Here is a 24,567-nt window from a genome sequence, read left to right as displayed (position 1 = left end):
ACTTTATTCTCATGCTATGTGCAATGACTTTTTCAAAAAAAAAAAAAAAAAAAAACACCCATTATAAGAATCCTGTCTTCTTGGATCTGTATTCTGTCTGAGTTCACAGGCACACATTATGTCCCCCATTTGCTAAAACACCGAAGTGGAGACCCTGAGCTAAACTGCAGGCTTCATTTCCCCTGGAAATATATGCAGATTGTAATAGATTTGCCCATAAGTGCCCATGCTGGATTCTGCCATAATATGGACCTTGCCCTTAAGAAATTGTTTCCAAACTTGTGGTGTAGGATCAAAATAAAAAATAATAATTAAAAAAAAAGGGCAAAACACAAAAACTCTGCTCACTTATTAAATTACATGGACTGTCTTTTGTTGAGTATCATCTTTTTTTTGGTCTGGTTGCAGATGATTCAGCTGTCCAGTTGCAGGAGAACATTTTCCAGCAATGTAGTTTGGATGTAATCCTCTTTCTGGTATTGTCCTGTTTTCCCCCCATAGGCTTTGTGTGTGTGCCCATCTGTGTGTGGCAGTGACAGGAGCTTTCTACCCAGTCTGGCTGCCTGCAGGATCTCACTGGTTCTGTGCTGCCTTGCTCTCTTGGGTATGGTTTGACTCTTTGATTGGGAAGAATATGGTTTGAGGGTTTGTGGCAGAAATTCATTTAGTAATTCATAGGGGAGAGAAGTGGGGGAGGAGAGGAGAGGGAAGGGAAATAATTCTTTGGTACAGAACAGCAATCCTCCAAGGACATAGTTACAGTATTTCTTGTTAAAGTACAACGTGTTTGTTTTCCAATCCTGTAGAAAATGCAGCGATGCTGTGGCTTAGGCTGTTGCCTGCTTAGCACACAGCTCTGCTGCAGATACAGCTGTTCTGAGCTGAGCAGTCCCTGCTTGGTGTCTGGTCCCACTGATTTCACGAGACAAATCTTATTCACAGGTCTTCACATAATATGACATGGCTGCCTGAGAGCTGGAGACATGAACACCTTGTTTGATTTGATATTTCTCAGTGATTTTTAATTTTGGTGCAGAGATCCCAGCAGAACTGATTTTAATTAAGGACCTGATCCATAGCTCTTAGATTTAATGATGGGATGTACCTGCTTACAGCGTGCCGTGCTGCCCTGCCTTGGGGATCTCTAGGCTACCTCCAAATTAACCCATTTAATAAATTAGTTTCACAAGCAGAATTTTACAGCTTCCCTTTCTGGTGCTGTCTTGTTTTGTTTCCTGAGGTTCCTCTCCATAGTGATGCATGGATGCACCCACAGCCTCTTATGAGCTGAGGTCAGATTTGGTGTTAAAATCAAGCAGTTCTTTGCTGTTTGATATGTAGATTTATTTTTTTCATCCTAAGATTTTAAGTTAGGATAAAGGTCAATGCTTCCAACTTCTATCTTTAAAGGAGGCTGATACCTGTGTGATATAAGCGATGAAGCTGATGCCTGAGAAGCAGAAGTGCACACAGCAAGTCACTGGAGCTGACAGATTTCAAAGGGGTGTAGCTGGTTGTGTAAGCCACTAGCTTGGATGGTTTGATGTAATGCTGTTTCCAGACACTGTGGGGATGACATGTGCCAGTGCTGGGTGTTGCCAGACAGTAACCACAGCAATTCACCCTCAACATAATTACCACCTACAGCAAGGCTAGCAGCTTTTAAATGAGGAGGAGTGGGATTCTTTATCTAGGAAAACACCAAGGACTTTATATCTTTCTGTAAATCCACTTAATTTCTTCATTAGAAAGGCAAGGAATAGTGACAAACCTCAGCCAACACTGTGCATAATGAAGTATTTGTTTAAATACTCCCTTTGATATTAAACTGTAGCACAGCAGAATCCAGAAAAATCAGGTGGCTTTTCTTGCAGCTCATGCAGCATTAGCAGTGGTTTTGGATATGGAGCACAGCACTGTTACATGGGAGGCTTTAATGTGCATTTTGAGCCCTTACTTTCCCTCTCTCTGGATACTAAAATTAATAATATTGTAAGTATAGCTCTAGCCACTTACAGGCCTCTTTTGGATGGTTGATTGCTTAAAATATGCAGCAACATTGTTAGAGGGGAAAATGCCAAGTTAAAAATTTGTATTTAATTCCTTACTTCCTTTTCTTGCCTACTTTACTAATTCATCTCATTAGTAGATTAAGAAACAAGTTGTCTTGCAACTGCAGAGGTTGTTTTTGTGTAGATGTGGGGGGATTGAATCCTTCATGGAGTGCAGACATGCAAAAAAAGATGCTTGGGATTTGGTTGTTTTGCTGTGCTGGTAGGAGTAACAGATCAGGGGAATGTAAGGCGTCTTCCTTGGCACCTGATCCAAATCCCATTAAAGCCAGTAAAAAGATTTCTAATGTTATTAGAGCCATGATGGGATCACTCCAGCTGCACTTTCCTTACACCCTTGCTGCTAGCATTGCCTGCTCAGACTTCCCAGTGGGATCAGTGATAACAAGCCGGAACTTTTGCACCCTTGCTCTCTGGGAAATTGGTGTTTACTGGTTTAAAGGTTTCCCAGTCATTGCACCTGCTCCTGGCCATTGCAAAACTCGTGTAGCTGTAGGAGAAATGCTGATGGGGAGAGCTGCAGGGGGACCTGAGCTCCCACAGTGCTCTCAAACTAAGCCAAGTGAGCCCTTGGTGCTCTTATTTAAAATCTGCCTACCTGGTTTGCAGATAGAATCAATTAGTTTGCCATTTATGTGATCTGCATTATTCCTTCTTGTAACTGTGGGCACAAAGCCTGACATTGAAAACGTGGTCTCTTGTGGCACAGGTCTAGGGTTTCAGTCATTTGGATGAGCCCCTTTTGATTTGTGCCATGAAGGCTGAAAAATGGTTCTGTGCTGGCAACAACTCAGGGTGCCTTCAGTGCAAAATTAATTCCAGTGTAGGGGAATGCACCCACTGCCAAAAAATATTTGACAGAGCATGAAAGAAGTTCCAGTTTGCTCTGCTAGGTATGTCTGCAAAATGCTGGAGGGGTACCTGCTGTTTGCTTATGAAACATTGCAGGTATGCACAGGTGTGCTCAGCTGAGTCTCAGGAGCTGAATACCCCTCTCTGCATCAGCTCCAACTTCTTGGTTGCTCCTCAGCCTGTAACTTGCAGCTCTCCCAGCACAGTGTTCTGCTGTCCTGCCTCATGGAAGGGTTTGGCCGTCACAGTTTTGCAATAAATGCATCTATTATCTTGTTGTTGAAGCATCCTAATTAATGTCTAAGAGCTGGCTCTTGAGCACTGATTTTGAGCCATGTGAGCTCCTGGCTGTGGAATACTTGAAATGATCATAAATCTCCTTGAGATGGATTTTTCATCCCCTGAAACATAACCCCAGCCCCACTTGCACCTGAACTTCTTTTGTGTGTAATTTAATACCAGCAGCAGGAGAAAGCATCTCAAGTGATTTCCTGTGAACCTTTGCTCGAGGTGAAGGAGGAGACAGATGCATTCACTGCCTGAAAAATGGTTGGCTGTTGGATCAATAGATCAGATAGTTTGGTGTGAGGGACTGAATCTCTTTTGCCACTATTAGAATGGTATGAAGCAGATTTTCTTTTCTCATTGAGGCTGTCTGTGTGACAGGTGCAGTGGTAGTTAGGCCAAGAGATGGGCTTGCATTTGTAAAGCTAAAAAATCTCTGGCCTCTCTCAAGGCTGAGGGCATTCAGTAGGCACACCGCTCACTGCCCAGCAGGCACAGTCAGCATCTCCCCACAAAGACCCCATGCTCTTGGAAGGATGGGGAATAATAGATCTCATGTGAAAGCTCTGTCCTTCAATGCAATCAGTGTGGGTGATACCATAAACCCTATGGTAGTACTTACGTAGTAACTTGTGCTGTTAAAGGGAAAATTTAAAATAATTGTGGGGTTTTTGACTCTTGACTGCATTTCCCTCTGCCTGTGCTGTGTTGGCTCAAGTTTGGAGTCCTAATTTAGGTAAAACTTTAGGCAGGAGGAGAATATTCTGAGGCACACTGCTTACTTGCAGGTAGTGCACGCTCCCATTATCATCAGTGCTATGCAAAGACCACAGCATCTTTCTGAAGCAGACTGTAAATTAGGGCCTGCAAGATCTGGCCATGGCCCCTCAATTCTACTTTTGTCTTTTGCCTTAGGATAGAAGATTTATATTTGCGTGTCACAAAGCAGATCATAATGGTTATCTCAGAGCTCATTGTTATTTTGCAGTGTTTTTATGAGGCTGGCAGCCTAATGCTGCAAAGTTGTTTGTAATGTTAAGCTTCTACACCTAAAGCAGTGAGGTATCCATGGTAACTGTCTTGCCTGTACACAGTCCCTGGGCAGCCTTTTCACACAGGTCAGAGCACGCACATTCCCAGAAACTGACTCAATTTAGTCTGCCTTAAACATCAGGTAATTTAAAAAAGGCACTGTCTCTAATATTTTTTTTTTCTTTTTTGGTAATAGAATTTGGTTTTAATTAGCCATTTGAGCATTCTGCTAGTGAAAACAAAATAAAACACCTTTGCCACTGTAAATATGTCTCTTGCTCAGATCTATTCAAATTAAACCTGAGTCTTGTGCTAAAAATGTTAAGGGCTTTGCAGCAAGCAAATTCCAAATTAAAGTTTCTACTTAACACTGCAGAACATCCTGCTGTGAGGTTTGCCATAGCATTTTTTTATCTAGGTCTTCTGTCAGTACTTGGTATACTCAGTTTTCTTTGACTTCTCTCATAGTTGAGTCCAAGATTAGACTCCAAAAATTATCCTACTTCCTTCCCCATCTCCTTGTTGATTTGCAGAATACATGTTCATCAAGATAAGTTTCTGTTCTTGTCTATAATGATTTTTTGCAGTAGTCTGAGGTACTTATCTGCATATACCAAAGCCTGAGGAAAATTCTCTGCAGAACCAGCTGCCATGCTTGGAACTTTTTCATCTGCCAGCTTGCTCCCATCTTAAAGTTTTCCTGTCTAATTTTTTTGGACATCATTTTGCTTCATCTTGGTTTGTTCTGTCAGTTCCAATGCTTTTGCTAAAATGAATCATCAGGTGTGTTTCTGCTGGGAGTTTGGCTTGGTGACTCAAGTGTGGAGGAGAAGGAAAAGGCTCAACTTTTAAGCAGATGCTTTCTTCCCAAGTGCTCACTTGCCCTTTCCCAGTGTCCTCCAGAGCTGCTTTGTTAAACAAGAGGCAGGATTGCCAGAGTAACTGAGGGGCAAAAGCTACAAATCAAGTGTCACATGGATTATAATGTGTCCTTGGAACAGCCAGGGGATAAGGAGGAAAAAGGCAAATTCGGAGGGGACAAGGAGGAAGAAAAAAGATGGAAGACAGCAAAGAAGGAGAGACAAAATCCAGATCCTCTCCTGGTCTCCTGCATCATCCCTTCTGCACTATATAAATCTGTCAGGCTTTTGGCTGAGTCTCAGCAGCTCACGGTGCCACAGTTAGAATGCTAATGCTTGCTTCTACTTATGAGGAGTTTTAGGCCAGAGAGGGACATTAAGTATGTAGGTGGAGGCATCGAGTGACACTCAGTCCTTTGCAGTAAAAAAAGCCATTTCATCATCAAGTGGACCCACAGGGAGACAGAAAGGCACTAATATGTATAGGAAACCAATTTATGAAACAAAGCCTTTGCAAAGTGGTAACTAATTAAAGGAACTAAATAATGGTGACGTTCTGGTCAGTGTTATTTAGGGCTAAATGAGGGATCTGGTGTTCATAGGCTGTCATCAGAGCTGAGAAGGCTGATGCTGTGGCTGTCTCTGCCATGCAGAGACATTCTTTGGTGCCTTTGGACTTTGTTAGTACAAACCAGAAGAGTTTTCTGTGGGAGTGAGAAGGAGAATTTGGAGTCACCTGGCTGAGCAAGTGAGTGTGTGTCCCCAGCTCCACACCAGCAGCATGTCTCCCTGGGGAAGGGAGCCTGGAGCTTCTCTCCAAAAAACTGCCTTCTGTTCAAAAGCTGAAGTGTTTATACCATTGTTTTTTGTATAAACCAGTAGTATTTTGTTAAGAATATTTATCAGATAGACAAAATGCAGATCATCTTCACGTTAGGATCTTGGTAATGTGTTTTCTTGCTATGGGAGTTCTCTGTTTAGCCTGTTGGAGTCAGGGTTCCAGCTGATATTTTGGATCGCTGTCGTGCTTTCCATGTCTCCTCATCAGAGATTTCATAAAAACTCTTTTCCTCTTGAACTTACATTGGGTTGCACTGGATTTTGGATCCAATACAAACAGACTTGGTACACTTCATGTTCTCTTTTAAACACATGTGGATTGCTAAAGAGGGTCAAACCAGAGGATTAAGAGTGTTTCTTGCTGTGTGGCCATCACCAGATGCTTCAGAAGGTCTAAGAACCCCCACTGCAGGCAGACTTCAAGTTTTCTATTCTTCCTGAAATCTTGGGATAATCCTTAACAGTAAGATCATAAATCTGTGGGCCCTAAAGCAAGAGATTTTGTCTTCTTTCCCATAGTTGTTTTTTTAACATTGCTATTGTAACTGGTTTAACTTGTCTATAGAAATGCCCAAATCCTTTTCTGAGTCTTGCTGAATTCTTGGCCTTGGTGACTTCCCATGGCCATCTAATTATGTGTGGGCTAACAATTCCTTCTTTATCACTTTTTCATTGATCCTCTTCACATTTCACTGGGGGATACTTTTTGAGTGGGAGAAGAGACAGGAATTCCCAACCTCCAATCTCCACCCCATAGAAGCTTTGCTGTGCTTTTGCCGTGTTTTTTCTGAGGTCAGCAATCTCAATCTGTAATACCCGAGTTTTTCCACAACTTTGTGTGCTCCCAGCACTTCTCTGACCCTTCTAGGAAATGACAACCTGTTGAAAACACAGCTCTTAGATGAAACTGTGTCGCTGATCCAACTTAGAGCACTAATTTTGTCTGTATTATTTCTCACCCTACTCCATGTTTTCACAAGATGTTTTGCTGCATTCAGAGCAGAGGATTTTACCAATAATCAGAATAGCCTAAGCAGCCAGTTTTGTAGCCTCTAAAACTGTTGCTGGGGTTTTTTTTGTGTTCATTAAAAGCACTGACTTGGTGCCATGCCTGTGCAGTTTAATTCCCAGTTACTGGAACTGTAAAATTCTTCTTGGTTTTCATTATGCTGTTGAGCCCTGGTGTTGGGATGTTGTGTGGCATTTATCAAAGAGATGTCAGGAATGGGAATATCAGCACCCTTGAAACACAGAAGAAAAAGATTGCTGTTCCAGGACTTCCAGAGCAGGTTTCCTGCTGGCTCCCAGTCAATCTGTGCTGTACTTAACACCTCTAAAGAAGCCCATGACATTGTATTTCCATAGCTACATGCTGTGCATGTACGAACATTCCAGTGATAATATATTTCTCCTTGGAAGCAATAGACATTTAGGCATTATAATGGCAACAGCTTCATAATAAATATATGCTAAAATCTGGTATGATGAAACAGCTAATGCACATGTGCTGCAGTCTTATCTGGGACATAAATAACTCCACAATTTTAGCAAATATTAAATATAAAGGGGCAATTTGATATTATGGGTGAACAGCTTGCATATTAAATTTTATATAAATATGAATCTGTCTATTAGAAGTGGGAATTTGAAAAGCTGAGACAGGCTCATGAAAATGTGACTTCATCTCCCCCTTGTCTGTACCTTTGAACAGCTGATTTAATTTCAAGCAAATTTTGGTCATTTTTTCAATTAGTTATAGAGTGGCTTCAATGTTTCAGGTTTTTTTCTGTGTAACATAGAAGATAACTTTTTCCCGATCTTGGGAAATCTGGCATTTAGAAATTGTTGTTGCTCCTGAAATAAGATGACACCTAAAAAACTATTGGGCTCTGATGTGACAGCCAAATATCTCTGACAGTTATTAAAAACAAAATGGTACTCTTAATACAATGTCTCAGTTTCATGCAGCAACTTTGGCTAATAGAAGGGGTTTATGAACCTTCTGCTGCAGTGCTGCACAAAGTCAGAATTATTTCCATGGCAGTCTTCAAAGGATGTTATTGGATTTATTTGTTTCAACTGATGAAATTTTAGACTCCAAGAGTGAAAAGCTAATATTGGCCTCTAATTTAAAAGGGAGGATTGTGAACTGCTTTGGAAAAAGAGAGGTTTTTCCTAGCAAAAGTTGCCTTCAAAACTCAGAATGTCTGTCTGTTGTTTGGAAGAGAAGCTCTGTCATAGAAAGTTCAGATATGCCAGGAAAGACCATCACCATGTGCCAGGAAAGCTCCATCACCAAGTCACTGTAGGTTTGTGAATCAGTGGGTAAAGTCCAGGGTAATCCCTGAGTGAGCCTGGAGAGGCTTATCCTGCTCACTAAAGAATGACATTAATGGGAGGTGGGGTAGCCTGGTCTTGCCCAGGCTCTGAGCCAGGATCTAGTTCCCCATTCTTGGGGAATAAACCTCCCAAAGGCCTTTTTCCAGCCTCCTGAGGAGCTCAGCACCAGGGATGTGGCAGAGCCCAGCTGTTCTCTGTGGCAGCCCAGCCTTTGCCAGGGCAGGAACAAGAGCTCAGGTGCTGAATGGCATTGTTTTAGTCACAAGATGATCCAGTTCTCACACTTGATCAAGGGGTCCTTTCCTTCTGGTGAGGCTTTACCTCCTAATCCTGCATTGCCATTATTTCTTAGCTACTTGGGAATGGATTTGCTGTTTGAGGAAGAGGAGGTGTGGCTCCTTGTGGTGACAGCCAAGTGTTAACAGCTATGTCCTTGCTGAGAGTCAGCAGCAAGGACCTGACAAAAATCAGCAAATCTACCAGAGGAGTTGCTTAATATTTATTTGGTATTTGCCATATCTGGCAATCAATGTCCATCCACATATTTTAGGGGTTTTTTTCCTTTTCTTTCTCTCTTTTTTTTTATGACACTCTGGCTCTGGCCGCACAGGTTTCACATTTCCAAGTACTATTCCTAGGACCAGGAGCAGTAGAAATTAGCATAGTGGTGGGGTGATTGGTTTTGTTCTGGACTTTTTATTCAATGTAGACTGGAATTCTCATACAAGCACAAAATTTTAGGTGCTGGACTTCAGGTGCCAGTTTTATCCCGATACCATCCTGAAAAGGATTATACAGTTGGGAGAGTTGACATGAATAGAAAATTCCCGACCAAATTTACTGGAAATTTATTCAAGCTGCTACTACTACTACTACTTTTTTTTTTTTTTTTTTTTTTTTTTAACTGGGGAACATGAATTATAAATATTTTCAAATTATCCCTGTCAAAATGGATAGCTAATAAAGCGCTTGACTTGTAGTGTTTTCTAACTTTGCTCTACTTTTCTGTTTGTCTGAAATGCCACCTAATTTCACAGATGTAGTGAAAGCAGTGCAGGAACTGGCTTTGTTCCAGGTGGGAATTGTTCTCCTCTGCTTAGAAAAGGAGGGGGATGCTTTGTTTTCCCTGCTGTGCTGTGCCGCACAGAGCGAAGGGACAATCTGCCCATCACTGCAGTCACCACTTAGGACATCTCCTGCTGTATCCTTACCACACCCACATTATTTTTTGGAGCAGATTTGTACTGGTTTTCCAGCAAGGTGGATGCTAAGACAATGTTTCCACACACCACTGATAATGATTTAAATATTTCTGCTGCCCTGAACCTCTGCAAGGTTGGTTCCCTTCTGTTCCTGGTTTGCTGTGTGGATGGAAGCTGCTGGAATATGTTTTGACCAGCTGTTTTCCTTTGCACTAGCCACAAGTATATTTGGAGGCTGACACAAACACATATACACACCTGGTTTTTTTCCTCTTAATGTCTGAAATCCAGGAAATCAGCAACAATTTGGTATCTGTTTCCATCTAAGAATGCAAGAGGCGTTTCCCAGAAGTGTCAGGTGTGTTGATCATTTTGTCAGGCTGGCTCTCAGGGCACTCTGGATACAGGGTTGCTGATCATTGTCCAAAGCACATCTTTAAATTATGGAAAGACAGAATGTAGCAGTTCCGTGTGTTGAATACAGTGGTGTTCTGAGGAGAGTGGCACTGAAGGAAAAAATGGTCACTTTTGACTCAGTCTTGGGATTGTTTTGAGACACTTCATAAGCCCCTTGATTATTTTGCAAGGATGCTGAAAATTAGTTTCTTTTATAATCACTTTTTTAAAAAAGTAATATAGACATATAGAGCACTTCTAACTGAATAATTCATATTACTGTGAACATTTCTGTTGGTTGAAGAAAGTGGCACAGGACATGTTTTAATGTCATGTACACAGTAAAACTAGAAACTGTTAAGAACCAATGAGAAGTACTCATTTAGTATTATATTAGTACTACCCAAAAATCATGTCAAATCCAAAGAAAAGCCTATAACCTGGGTTGCAAAATAATTCTGATAACCTGGTTTAGAAAGTGCATAGGTTCCTTCAAAGGTAAGCAGTGACCTAAGTACAAATTCTGAATTTTTGAAGTGTCATCAACAGTCTTCAAGGTGACCTCAGTGTGCCCTTCCAGTGCCTGAAGGGAGCCCACAGAAAAGATGGAGAGAGACTCTGGACAAGGGCCTGGAGTGACAGGACAAGGGGCAATGGCTTCACACTGACAGAGAGCAGGGTTAGATTGGATATGAGGAAGAAATTCTCCCCTGTGAGGGTGCTGAGGCCCTGGCACAGGTTGCCCAGAGCAGCTGTGGCTGCCCCTGGATCCCTGGCAGTGTCCAAGGCCAGGCTGGATGGAGCTCTGAGCAACCTGGGATAGGAGAAGCTGTTCCTGCCCATAGCAGGGGGTGGGACTGGATGATCTTTAAGGTCCCTTTCAACCCAAACCAGGCTATGGTTTTGTGATCATATTAGTATCATTTATTAGTAGTCAAGGAAGAAGTTAAGAAGTCAGTGGAACTGGTGGCAGGTAAAAATGAGCAGAAAACTGAAATACAGAAGTGCCTCCTGACCTAACTTGAAAGCTCTGAGCCAACAGGTGAAGATTCTGCTGTATCTGATCCAAACCAGGGCAGGCACTGCATCTGCTGAGCATCCCTTAGCTAGTAAATCAGGTGTCTGTAATGCTCTGGCTTTGAAGTTCAACCTAATAGCAATATGGCAAAAGAGAATAACGTCATGAAATTGGTGTTTGGCCATTTCTATTATTTTCCATTGCTGCCTGTTACAAATTGCTCATAAAACGTCAGAGCACGGTAGTGCTCATAAGTATGCATCTGGAAATTAAGTGTCTGTTTTGGTAAATATTCACATTAGGGCACTTAGGGGTAATTTTTTTTTTTTTCTTGCAGAGTATGAGGAGTTCCACAGAGAAATCCTGTTAAAAAATAATGGGATTTGTGTGCATAACTCCCTGTGCATCACTTTGAAAGTTTACCCCCTGCAGCATAAGAGTTAGATAATTTTAGTCTTTGAAAATTGTGCTTCTCAGATCTGGTCTTTTCCTACAGTCTTTTATTGATGGTGCACTCATAAATGCTTCTGAATAATTGTGATCAAATCTTATATTGTTTTCCTTCTGTGGTGGAGAACTTGAGTTATTGTGTATCTCAGTGCTTTGTCTTGTACTGGAGGAAGTCTGAAAGGAAAAATTACAGAGGTGTAAACATGACCTGGTTTGTAAGTGCACAGTTTATATGCAAAAGTGACAGATATAAACAATAATATTTGCCCACAGCAAAGACTTGTTATCTCTATATATAAATACATATATACATATCTAGAGATTTGATATTTGAGCAAAAAAAACCCCATTCAGCAGCTACTAATACTTTATGGCCTAATAGAAAAAGTATATAATTACAAAATCAGACTGTGTTTTTCAAAGTGTTTTCTTCTCAGTCTAAGTATAAACGTCCCAATGCTGTGGTTTTCACTAACCCAAACAATTTTTCTCTCCTGCTATATTCCTAGTGGAGCCACTTTTTAGAGTTACTGCCAAAAAAATCTTTCTCTTAATATGATGCTTTCCTGAGTTTCTTCAGGGTGCAAAATTGGACAGTTATCAGGCAGAACCTGTGGGTTTTTTGTGATGTATCCCGTATTCTTTTCCCTATCCATATTGAAAATGGACTGGCAATGGCAGTTATTTTGCAATAGTTTGGCACTTAAGCTTCCAGCTTTCTATGGAACCTAGAACTGCAAAGGAAAGAAGAATTAAAAGACTGCTTGAAAAATGAACTCCTTTTTAGAGCAACTATAGTTTGATTTTAAAGAAGGTCATGCTCAGTTGTTGTTTTTATCTGAGCCTGTCAATGCATCTCTGCATTAGTTACAGTCTCAAGTTTATCAGTTAGTATTTGTGATGCAGGAAATTTGTATGGAGAGAAGTCGGATTCCTCCCAGTTTTGTGTAGGATTGAACAATAGCACATTTGAAATGTGGGATGTCTCTGCCTAATGAGAGACAGCTGAGAGGTGTGGGTGGCCAGCTCTGTTCTCCTAAGAGAACTGTGTCATGAAGTCTGGTGCATATTTTGGGTTGTTTTTTCTTTTTAAACTTGGATAAAACACTTTTGCCTGGCAAAGTGCATGTCTGCTCCTTCTCCTACTTAAGTTGCTGGCAAATCTCCCGTTGATTTTAGTGGAAGCAGAACTGGACACCAGCTGGACCCAACTTCATATTTGAAAGTGCTTTTTTCCCTGGTGTGAATAAACGCCCCAGTGTGCAAATAACTGTGCTGTTGGGTGTCATATTTTATTGGTGAAAATATATGACTTTCAACTATCAGTTGGCTATGAAAACATCTTGTTGCAAAAAGATCAAAACCAAGAAAAAGCTCACTCTGTGTAAAAGCAAACAAACAACTCCCCAAAACAAACAACTTCTCCCAATTTGTGAGCCCCCTGGAAGCTGCTGGCATCATGAAAACAGAAATTTTCCACTTTGTGGACATAATAGGAGTCAAGACTTCGGGGCTGTCTTCCAAGCCCGTGCTTGTGCAACTCCATGCGTGTGGTAGCCATGGCCTCAGCTGATCCCTTTTGGAGACAGGGAGATTTCTGTGTCAGCTTGCATTTCAAGAGCAGGTTGTATCATAATTTAAAGACTTTTAAAACCAATTGTGGTATCTCCACAGAAACCACTTGCACAAAACTCCTTCTCCCACCATGTTTTGTCTCCAAGAGAAATAAGGGAACAAAATGGGTGAAAAGCAACAACAACATAAGCAACAACCAAAAAAATCATCCTGAAGTGGGCACTCAGACTAAGTAGACTAGAAATTTCATTTATAAATAATGACAAGAAACATGTAGAAGTAGGTGTCTTTTAAACAGCCTTCATAGAAAGCCTCATCTATATTTACTACAGGAAAAGGTAGCATGATGTCTTCATAGATTACGTGAGATGACATATTTTTTTCACCCAGTTTGTTCTCCTAATATAGACCACAAGATCTTCAAATAGTTTCTGTCTGAGAAGCCACCTAGTCGTGGTTTAGTAACTGCCAGCAGTACAGACTATCACACCTCTTCTTAAGCTGTTCCAATAGCTAAATGTCACTACTGTTATATAAAATAAAAATAAAATTCATAACCCACAAACTGAATAACCCAGCTGCCTCTACCTCTTTTCTAGCTGAATTTCTCCATTTTCAGCTTCTCACCACTGTCTTGCACCTTTTATCTTTAGACTGAAGTCATCCATTATATCAGATTTCTTATGTAGATAGTCAGAAACAGAGTTCATGCTTAGACTGATAAACTCAGTAGATTGAATGCCTTGAATTTCTGATGAAAAGATTTGTTTTATTCTCTAATCACTCTTGTGGAGCTTCTCCAAACCTGATCCAATTTGTCAGCATTCTTGAACTGTGGACACTAACTTGCGATGTGGTATTATTGCTACAGTAATGTGCTCCTGCATGTGAATAAGTGAGAGAGTCTCACAAATCCCACATAACAGATCTTGTTACCCTTTGCAGAACTGTGGGATTTGGGGATTTGTCATTGCACTGATTTTTCTCTTGGGCTTTTCATTCTTCCCCAAAGTCATGACCTCCTAGAACAGAATCCTCCATTTTTTTGGTGTGTTCTCTATTTTATTGTTAATAAGACATACAGAGGTTTGGACATAATGACACTCATATTGTTTACTTCTAGTCAGTTTTATAAATGATGCCTAAATTGTTAGCAGTGACTTGACCTTATCCCCTCTTTTTTGTGTGTGTGTCCTCTCCAAACACAATTAATAATTATTTTCTGTATGATTTAATTTCATTAAGAAAAGCCCCAAATGAGGCACACAATACATACTTCATGAGTTTGCCCTTTAGAAGCCCATATATTTGTTTATGATTTCTTGCTTTAAATTGCACATTGAATTCTATCAGGCACTGAGTTGTTAAGCCACTTGATAACTATCCTTCTGGGCTTACTTAATCAAAAATTTTGCCTTACAGCATTGTGTTACACTGCACAGTTTACCAAACTTTACCAGAATGACATTTTTATTTTTAGCAAAAGCAGAAGATAATCTTCAGAAGTTTCAGAAGGTCTGTTTTGGCAAACCTGTATTGAGGCAATTATTACAACATGATGCCAACATTAAAACTGCCATCAATATATAGTAACTTCCTTTAATTTCGTGTTAATGGAATGCAAAATCAGCCATTCCTTTGCCTCTCCTAGAACTGACATCAAACTCATGACAGGGAGCTGGATATAATTAAAAAGTGTAAGTGCTCCCTGGTACTTTTGGAAAAGCATCATTGCATGTGAGACGTCTCAGAGTTCTCTGGGATTTTGTGTCTCTTCCAAACTTTCTGAAAATCTGTATTAGTAGACCAGAGATCCCCAGCAGCTCCTCTTTTATACTTGGCTGCAAGTTATTAAAATATGAAGATTTAATAAGCCTAGTTTTCATACCTCTTCCTGGATTAATGCTGAAATATGCTCGTAGCATCATCCACTGTATCACTGGTTGGATGTAGCTGCCTTTTCTGTGTAATCACTGATAATCTGAGCATTTCCACTTCATTAATTTAATACAGATTAAGAACCAGAAGAGATCATCAGACCCTCTTGTTCAGCCTCCAGAATGTTGTATGTATAATTCCAACTCCTTAAGCAGTGTGCAGAGTTACATAAGGCAGGATAGATAAGTTTTGGTGGTGTAATAGGGAGAGCTGGTGCTGATGCAGGTATCCATGGTAAGCCTTAGGTACCTCTCTCAGCCTTTGCTTCCTGGCACATCCTCATGTGGAACCAGCCTTTTGCAGGCCCAGAGAGGGCAAGTGAATAAACCATTGTATTAAGGCATTTAAATCAAGTTTAAAGACCAACGAGCATAATGAAATACGGACTGAGAAAATGGAATTTGTTTGTGTCTACATGTTCCTACTAGAATAATTATTCCCTATTGGAAACTTTTGCCTGTCAATCCCCAGCTATTTAAAACTGCAACAACAATATCCAGTTGTTGCTTTCTTGTGTCCTCAGTCTTTATCCTAGCTTTTGTTAGGGACAATGCAGTGGTATTCATCAACAACAATAAGACTGTTATGTTTCATTGTGTTTTTTCCAAAGCTATACAATGTTCTATCCATTATGGAAGGATTGCAGTCAGCTGAGTGATGTTTACATGTCACTTGCATACCCTAATAAGAGGTATAAAAGTGTATTGTAGCCAGCAGGGGAGAGTTTCAGTATGGAAGACCAGGACTTTTGCCTCGTATAGAAACGTAATCAGGGAAGATAGCGCTGCACTGCTTAGTGTGCTTTTATTTTTGGCCTCTGCTTTGGTGGCACAAGTGTGTGTAGTAGCTGCAGCAAACTGCTTATTCATGCTGCTGCTGTGATCGTTTGCTTTTGGGCAGTGTTAATTTTGTGGCTGTGCTAAGTTAGGAGCCCGTTCCCAGGGACATCAATGGCGTGGCTGTCTGGCTGGTCCTGGCAGCGACCGGACAAGCTCGTCCGTGTGATGGGGCTGTTCTTGCCTGTGTTTGCTGGCATTCCCATAAAAGCATTCCCACACACCTATGCCAGCAGGATCAGCACTTCTTCTACAAGCTGGGTCTTTCCAGCTTTTTCTAGGATGGTGCCTCACAGTCACATGCTGGAGGTGATGGGTGTTTCTGATACATTCCTTGGGCGTTTCTCTGTGCATTCCTCAGCCCCGGTTCGTGTGGCTGGGCCCTTCTGCTCTTTGTAGTGGCAGCTCATTTCACAAGACTCATGGAAGTCATATGGCTGCCTGAGGTCATCACAGAGGAGATGAGGATCCCGAGTTTGCAAATATGTGGGTTGAGCCTGGGGTGCGTTTCTGACACAGCTGTCAGGCAAAGCAGAGGTTCCACCACATTTCTGCTTTTCAAACACGGCATCCTTGACTCTTGACACTTCAGCTTCTGGGAACTATAACTATTGTCTGGATTCATGGGAGGTTGGGAGAGAGCAGGAATCCTAATAATTAAGACTTCTTGGAAGAAGAAATTAAATCTGCTCCTTAGTTTGGGTATGGGTGGAGCAGGATTCCTTCCCCTTTCTGTAGCCAGCTGGAGAAACATCTTCATATCCCCTGGTGTCTTTGAAGGTAACAAGGCAGGAAGAAGATCTGAGATGTGCTGGTAGTTAGTATTCAGACCCCAGTGCTAAATCACTCAGTTTATTAGTCAAAAGCTATTTTATGGTTTTAAACATTCTTCTTGATAAAATAAGGGCTGTTCTGGTTGAACAATAAAGCTCGTGACCACAGGTAGTATTCTTAACTATCTATAGATGATTTTTGGTGTTTCTTCCCATGACTGCTCTGTGACTGTTTATATAATTTACCATTAGTCATCAGCAGGCTGCAGAGGTTGCTGGTTGAGGAGGTTGACTCAAACTGAGTGGTTAGTCAAGTGCTATGGCAAATGCCAGCCTTTCTGTTGAAGAGATCATGTCTCAAGACATGATCCATTCAGGATTGGTTCCTCGTTGGGAGTTAGGAAGGATTTCTGCTCTGTGAACCCATTTGTGTGACTGTTTTATGATTCTGTGATATATATGCCTGCGAAAGCTTGAAAAGGGGCTTTAGCCTTTTTCTCAGTCCATGTTTATCAGTTCTGGTGGGAACCCTTTTCACATCACCAATATATTTTTCTTCTTCAGGAGATGAGGAAAATGAGGTTCACTTTGCTGTGAGACACTGGATTTTGGTCTCAGCTAAAGACAGGATGTTGAGCAGGAGGAGCTGGTGCTCTTACCCCTCTTAAAATTGCTTATGAGCTTGGTTACTGTACTTGTCCATTACTGTACCACTCCAGGTTAAACCCCATCACAACCAGGCTGGTTAGGAATCTGTGTGAGGTCCTCAGAGACTTCTGGTTCTTTGCCTTGCTCTGTCATGCAGAGCACACTGGATTAATCTGACCTGGAAAATCCACCCAGGAAACTCCCTGTAGGTGATGCTTCTTATTTTTCTTGCAGCTATTATATTTGTAGCTTTTGATATTTTACTGTAGGCCTTGTACTTTCCTTGGCTGTATGAGGGAATTCTGTACAGACTATTCAGACTATTTTATCAAAGGAAAGCACCAGAATGGGAGAGCTAGGAAAGAATGGCTGGTTGATATTGTCGGGCAGCACACAAAGCCCTGCATTTTGGCACTTTTTTCAGGTGGACAAGGCTATTGTCTTCAAGGTCCATGAAGCAGTGAAGCCCCTCTGTGGTGTGTGGTTGCCACTGGAAATATTGCCAAGTTAGCAGGGAAGTGGGAGTGAGAGTGTCTGGGACTTGCTTCCCTGCTGCCTGCTGTCTGTGGTGGCCACAGAGATGTTTTGATTGAAAACTTGACTGCTGCACTAATGTGCAGGCACTGGCAAGCTGCTGAATGCTGAGAATGCTTCTAGTGCACATATTTTTCAAATTTTTTTTCATTAAAACCAGCAGTTTAGTAAAAGTAGGGGAAAAATGTTCAATTTTAATGCCAAACACTTGAAGTGACCATTTTCCCCCTTCTGTGTTGAGCATTGGAGATCTTACTTATTCCTCTTTCTGAAATCTGAGGTTACACATACACCTACAATTGTTGTGTCACCTTCTGCCTCTGTAAAACTGAGTGTTGACTGCAGGTGTTCTGTGGAGACTGAAGGCAAAATAAAAATGCCAAGTAATTGGTACCCCTGACTCTCAATCCAGGGTGTCTTGTGTTGCAGAACATAAGTGAAATAAAAGGGAAGATCTTCAGAGAGCTGCATGCAAATTTTGACTGGTTGTGGTTTTGGAAGTCAAGGAACAAGGCAATACAGAGAATGCTTTTTAAGCTGTTCTATCAAATGTCATATCTCTGTTTTAATATTTTGTGTGATGTGGCTTCTTTCAGATGATCAGCTGGATTATCTGAGATCAGAGAAAAGGGAGTGGTACTACTCAGCTGCAGAAAATAGGAAGAAAGTGCTGCCATGGCAGGGTAGGGCACAGACACACTGACTGCAGAGCACTGGCTATTTGTGGAGCTTGTTTCAATATACATATCTCACAGATAGCCAGTCAGAATTACTGAAGTGGAGGTGTTTTATTTATAATCAATAAGTTTAAAACAAACTTCAAAAAAGTTTATACAACACTATTTTAGAATTTTCCCCCTGGGATTTGTTAGATAAGACTGTTAGATATTTGTTTTCTGGACAACTTTCCTGTTTGTGTGCTTACTAATTATAATGGAAAGACCTACTAAATTATGTATCTGTGTTAAACAGCTTGCTTTTTGAACAAAGGAAATTGGCCATAACTCTCATTTCTTCTATTTTTATTTTTCTCTTAAAGGGCAACACTTTAAGGAAAATCCTCCTGTATCGGTACTTTAAAGGGGAATATGGAAGTGGTATGAATGGGCCCCTGTCTGCCAGCTACAGCAAAACTGCACAAGTGGGAGGTAAATCAACACACATCATTTAAAGAGAGCAAAATTAGCAGCACCATTTTTTCTAATAGGCACATTGGACATGCTCCAGGCATTCAGTTGGTAAATAAATCAAACGTGTTCTGTAAGCACTTAGAAGAGAGGTAGTATCAGACTCTTCTATTTTTAATTTGCTCACACTTGTCTCAGATGGTGCATTTGGAGGTACCAAAGCAGGTACCAGGAAATCACCATCCAGAAATTCAGTGAAGCAGAAAACTTTTGGAGAGATGATGTTGTTTCTGGAAATTAAAGAATTTTTTGACATTCCAGATCCTTTATTGATACATGAAAAATATCTAAAGAAAAGCTTTTCACAAAATACTTAGACAACAGAAGAGATTTTTCTGAGAGGTTGTAGAATGTGTCAGTTCTTGTTACAACTTTACTGGACAAGACTCTGATGAACCTGTCCTATCTTCCTGTTTCAGTAGATGATCTCTGTAGGTCCATTATAAGCTAATTTTGTGTATCATTCTACTGTAGAAGCTACAGGAAGTTACTGCAGGGTGATTTCTAGGAAAACCCATAATAATGGATGTCATAGGAAATGAGGCTGGAGCTAGGTATGGAGCCAGGTCAGAACTGCATTTTGCATTTTCGGTGCACACTGAAAGCGTGCCCAGATTTGTCAACTTTTGCAGATGTTACCCAGCTGTTCCTTCTTTACTATTACAATATAGACTCTGAAAATCTTTGCAGTCTTAACATTCTGTGTGCCAAATTTTGCTCTCTAACAAATAAGAGACTGCAGTTTTACTATTTTTTTAGTTCTCTCTAAAAAGTGTGTGTGTGTGTGGCATCATCACAAAGTCTGAAGCATTTTAATCAGTTTAATCAAAGTAGTACTGGCTGATTAAAGCAGTACTGTATTTTTACTAATGAAGTAGGCACAGTTACATCTTTAGAGAAGTAAGTATAGCAGGAAAGATGATCATCTGTGATAATAAAAGGTGGTTGATTTAATGAGCTAATACAATTTAGCAAAATTTCTTCAACCCACACCTTTAATTTGGATTAACTTGGGTCTGTGTTCTTAAAAAAAGCATCATAATGGTGATGGTAATGATGATGATCTGGAAGGTGGCAAAAGCATTTGGCTGGAAGGTCAGACCCATAACCAGGGTGGATTTACCAGGACACAGTTTTATTGTAGATTAGGCCTGAGATTGAAGAGCAGATTTAAAAAGGATCTCCGAGCAATGACCCTACTCACAGTTTTGTGCATGTAGCAGTGGAATTAAAAAAGGGCTCACTGAACAAATCAATGTCCTTTCCATCTTATTTATTGTCTGAATATCCTGACAGAACAATGACTTAGGGATTTGTTTTATTTCTTATTCTTAGAGCCCAACATTGCAGTTTCATACAAAAATCTTGTTTTTATCAAAGGGGACTTTGCCTGACAGAATTTCAAAATTAAATTTATTACATTGCTATTGTGTGCTTTATCACTACTAATAGGTTCATTTTCATATATGTGTGTGAAGCAAACACGAATGGTATTTGTGTATTTGTCTAATTTGCAGGTGGATTTTCAGGACAAGACGCAGATAAGTCTGGGGTGACTATGTTTGATATCCAGTGCCTCCTGGACAAAGAAGGTGCCTCAGAGCTGGTCATAGATGTGATAGTGAACACCAGAAATGACAGGATTTTCTCCGAGGGCATTCTGCTGGGTATTGCGCTGCTTGAAGGTGGAAATACGCAAACACAGGTACTTGTTTAATCTGCTTATTCACATATTGATTCTCAGGTGCATGTGGTCTGGAGACAAATAAAGAGAACCTTTTTGCTGTGAGTTCTCTGAGAAGTTTGTCACTGGAATATATACCACTGTAATACAAATGTAAATATGCCCTATTACTATGCAGTAGCTCTTCGGGAGAAGGAAAGGTTTTTCAGCTCTCCCTCTCTGTGTAGCACTGTGCTGCTTTTAATCTGGTCACTGCCATGTGAGCATTATCTCCAGTTATTTTATGTCAGTCTTCGTAAAATTAAAAATTATATCTAAAAATTATAATACTTCTAAGTTTATGAAAGCACATTATTTTCTAGAAACCTTCAGAAACATTTATCAAAATCTCCAAAGAGAAAAAACCTTGGTCATTTGAGAAGACCAGTATTCCAGTTGATAGAAGATATTTGCTTTTAACTATGGTTTCTAGGTGTTTTTCTATATATTTGCTTTAAACTATGGTTTCTAGGTGTTGTCACCCAGATTTAGCCAAATCAGATGTTTGAGGAAAGAGAGAGAATTAATATGAGGAGGGAAGAACGAGAGAATTGGGATTGTTTGCAAATTGTTTCAAATGGTCCTCAGCCTGCTTGACAGTTATACTAAGGGACTGGAATTAATAACATAAAATAATATTTAATAATAAATTCTGTCTGTAGCCCAAAAAATTAATATAATCCAAGCTATAATATTGCATATTTGATGTCCCATGCTTTCTCTTGTTGTTACATAATAAGTCACTTTTCACTGTTATTTGTAGATGGAATATAATGACTAGTAAGTCTGGAGAAATGGAGAGTGTCACAAAGTAATTTAACTTCAAGTACAATGTTGTGACATTTAAAAGACTGCAAATAGCACAGTTCACCATTTTACCCTAATTTTAAAATATTATCATCAGTATTTGTTACCAGCCTTGTATATCACTTTGTGAAAGAACTGGTCAGGCAGTGGCCAACATTTGTTCTGTGTAAGTGAAATAATTATTCATCATTTGTTTCACAAAAAAAAAAAAAAAAAAAGTGTATTTTTTAAATTTCTTCCTCCTTAGAAGATTGATATCTAAAGACTTTTTTTTTTTTGCAGTATTCGACTTACCAGCAACTAAAGGAGCAGAAGAAGTCAGAAAGGTTCTTTAAAGTGCTGTATGATCGCATGAAAGCTGCTCAGCAGGAGATCAGATCCACAGTGACAGTGAACACTATTGATTTGGGGAGCAAAAAGAAGGAGGATGACAGTGACCTCACCATATCTGTTCCCAAAAAGAGAGGTAAGGAGGCACCCCTGGGAGAGAGGGGAGCAGGGCTTTATATTGACACTGCATGTGCCACACCACTGGTGCTCTGCTGAGTTGATCAATAAGCTTTAATATTAATCATTGCCAATTTGCATATTTTGCCTGTTTTTCTCTGAATTACAGTCCATCTCAGGTTGGCCACAAGGAATTAGCTTTAATGAAATCGGTGAAGCTCTGCCAGTTTGCATCAATAAAAGATATTGAGCTGTATTTTTAGAGGAGCCAAAGCAGAGGCTGCTGCTATTGGGGATATTTCACAAGAGCAGGCTCAGGAACTGATTTCCCACCCTGTGGTCTTCCCATTGTTCTCATCATTTATTGTATATGGGAGAGAAATAGTAAGGCTTTTTGTGTTAATGTTCTATTTCACTCTGGTTTGTGGTTTATTTGGAACGTGCTATCCCTGCATGAATGTTGCTTTGATAGTCTTTGTGAGTTGCCTAGAGGTCTTTGAAGAGTTAGACACCAACAAAGGAAAAGTTGCATTCATTATTATTGTTTTCTTATTGTTTAATCAAATGGGGAGACAGGCTTTCAGAAATGAAGGAAAATTATCTTCTTTTCAGTTAAGGATTCAACTCTGCATCTGAAGGAGGGAATGAAAGGACAGTTAACAGAAGCATCCTCTGCAACCTCCAAGGCTTACTCTGTGTACAGAAGAGAAATGGACCCAGAAATAGACCTGGTGGGCTCAGGAGCAGATGCTGCAAATGCAGAAGAGAAGTCTGCAGAAGAAGCAATCATGAGCCCTGCCATTGCAATCATGCAGCCAATACTGAGATTTCTTCAGCTGCTGTGTGAGAACCACAACCGAGAGCTCCAGGTAAAGGGTTTTGAGCTGAGCTTTTATAGGGGTGATGTTAGAGGGGCTGCACCTTCATAAGGGGAGAAAAACACACTTGTGCCTGGCCCCTGTGACAGAATAGGGCTGTCTGAAATGTTGGGTCCAAGGGATAAAAGAACCCTTTCCAAGAACCATTTGGGTTCTGTGTTGGAGGAGTGCATGTTTATATCCTCAGAATTGCTTGGGGATCTCAGCACAGCCACATGGAACTGAGCAGGGTCTAAATGTCCCTGTTAGTAAGGTTCCTGTGCATAGTTGGTAATCACTTACCACAGATTTGAAGAGCACAGGAAGTTTCTGGGTACTGCCCCTTTCCCAGAGTATCACAGCTGAAGGCTTTAAGATGCTCTGTGTGTCCCTGCTGTCAGTTCTTTTGGTAGAAATTACTGTCCCCATAGCAACCTCTGCAAAATGTATTTTCTGCCAATATACATCAGTGCCGTGGCCAGGAGTGGTTCCTCCCCTTCCAGCTGTGGTTGGGGTGGTTTGAGCTGAGCTCCACAATGTGCCACCAGACCTGCTTGGCTGTGGGGCAACAGCTTCCAAGAGAAGGGCTGTGATGGGTGACTGGGAGCAGGTCTGCAGGATGTATAAAAGACATTTAAGGCCAGTGCAGATGTTTGCCAAGTTCAGTTTCCTAAGCCTTCCCTGCTCCATGATTTAATCAGGTAATAGTTCTCAATTGCTGCATGAAGGCCTATTATATTTTCTATAGTAGTGCAGTGTACTTCAGTACCTGAGACACAGTAGTCATATGGTTATAAGTTGTATCCTTTAACATTTTCATGAAAAAATACTAAAATACTTTGTTTGCCTTGACTCTCTTCCTTTTTTTGTTTTGTTTTGGGGTTTTTTTGTTTTGTTTTGTTTTGTGTTCCTTTCCTCCACCCACCAGAATTTCTTAAGACATCAAAACAATAAAACAAATTACAACCTCGTTTGTGAGACCCTTCAGTTCTTGGACTGCATCTGTGGGAGCACCACAGGTGGGCTGGGCTTGCTGGGGCTTTACATCAACGAGAGGAACGTGGCTCTTGTCAACCAGACCCTGGAAAGCTTGACAGAATACTGCCAGGGGCCATGCCATGAAAACCAGGTAAGCTCAAGAACTTCTGGGTGCAGAAGGCTGTACCTGAATGTTGCTGTCAGGCTGCTTATGACAAACCTTTGAGGATTCCTGATAACATAAATTCACTTGGAGCTGCTATGACTAGTCTTAACATGCTTCAAGCTTTCCTGAGGCCTGAGCAACCCTTTTAAGTCAGAGCTCAAAACAGACTCTTCCTGTAGTACCTCTTCTTCCTCTGAGAATTTGCAGACCTTTTGGAGGGAGTTTCATGTTTCATGTTGCTGTGTCCATGGCTTAACCCTCACTTTGTGAGACTGGATTTGGAGTCAGAGGTTTGGAAGTGCATTGCAAAGAGACTGTTTGTGTTTCAGTGTGTTTCATTTTCACACATTTTGCTTTTGCTGGTGTTTGTACATCTTGCTAACACTTACTTTCCTTATTTCACATAACTGCCACAAGGTTTAACTTACCCTCCTGCCATACCACCTAGCATCTTTAATTATGGATCAGTAGTGAAATGGATGACACTAAAGACCATGCTTCTGATCTTCTGTGCCTTCCTCACTGCAGCCTTTGGAAGTCACACAGCTGTGACTTTTGGTAAAAGTCTCTTTAGTGCCATGCTAAAGAAGTGTAGAAATGTAAAGGATGTGGTTACATGCTGCCATATTTGATCTGAAGAGAATTAAAGTTGCAATAAAGTTGTCATAGTGGATGAAACTGCAGAATTTTTGCTATAGATTAGCAGTGGGAAAATTGTGGTGAGCAAATGACAGAAGCAATCTGTTCTCTA

General features: G+C 40.7%; 1 protein-coding gene across 1 annotated transcript in view; it reads left to right on the top strand.

Moving 5' to 3' along the window:
- The window catches only part of ITPR2 (inositol 1,4,5-trisphosphate receptor type 2), a 241,630-nt gene that overhangs the window by 147,122 nt on the left and 69,941 nt on the right, over nt 1-24,567 (top strand). The window contains exons 38-42 of the mRNA XM_058805787.1: nt 18,691-18,799; nt 20,356-20,543; nt 21,651-21,834; nt 22,428-22,684; nt 23,601-23,801. Coding sequence (XP_058661770.1) covers nt 18,691-18,799; nt 20,356-20,543; nt 21,651-21,834; nt 22,428-22,684; nt 23,601-23,801 — 939 coding nt within the window. The remainder of the gene's footprint in view (nt 1-18,690; nt 18,800-20,355; nt 20,544-21,650; nt 21,835-22,427; nt 22,685-23,600; nt 23,802-24,567) is intronic.

This window comes from Ammospiza caudacuta, chromosome 5, assembly GCF_027887145.1.
Source record: "Ammospiza caudacuta isolate bAmmCau1 chromosome 5, bAmmCau1.pri, whole genome shotgun sequence".
Taxonomy (NCBI): Eukaryota; Metazoa; Chordata; class Aves; order Passeriformes; family Passerellidae; genus Ammospiza; species Ammospiza caudacuta.
Note: the sequence above shows the minus strand (reverse complement) of the source record. Positions and strands in the feature narration are given on the sequence as shown.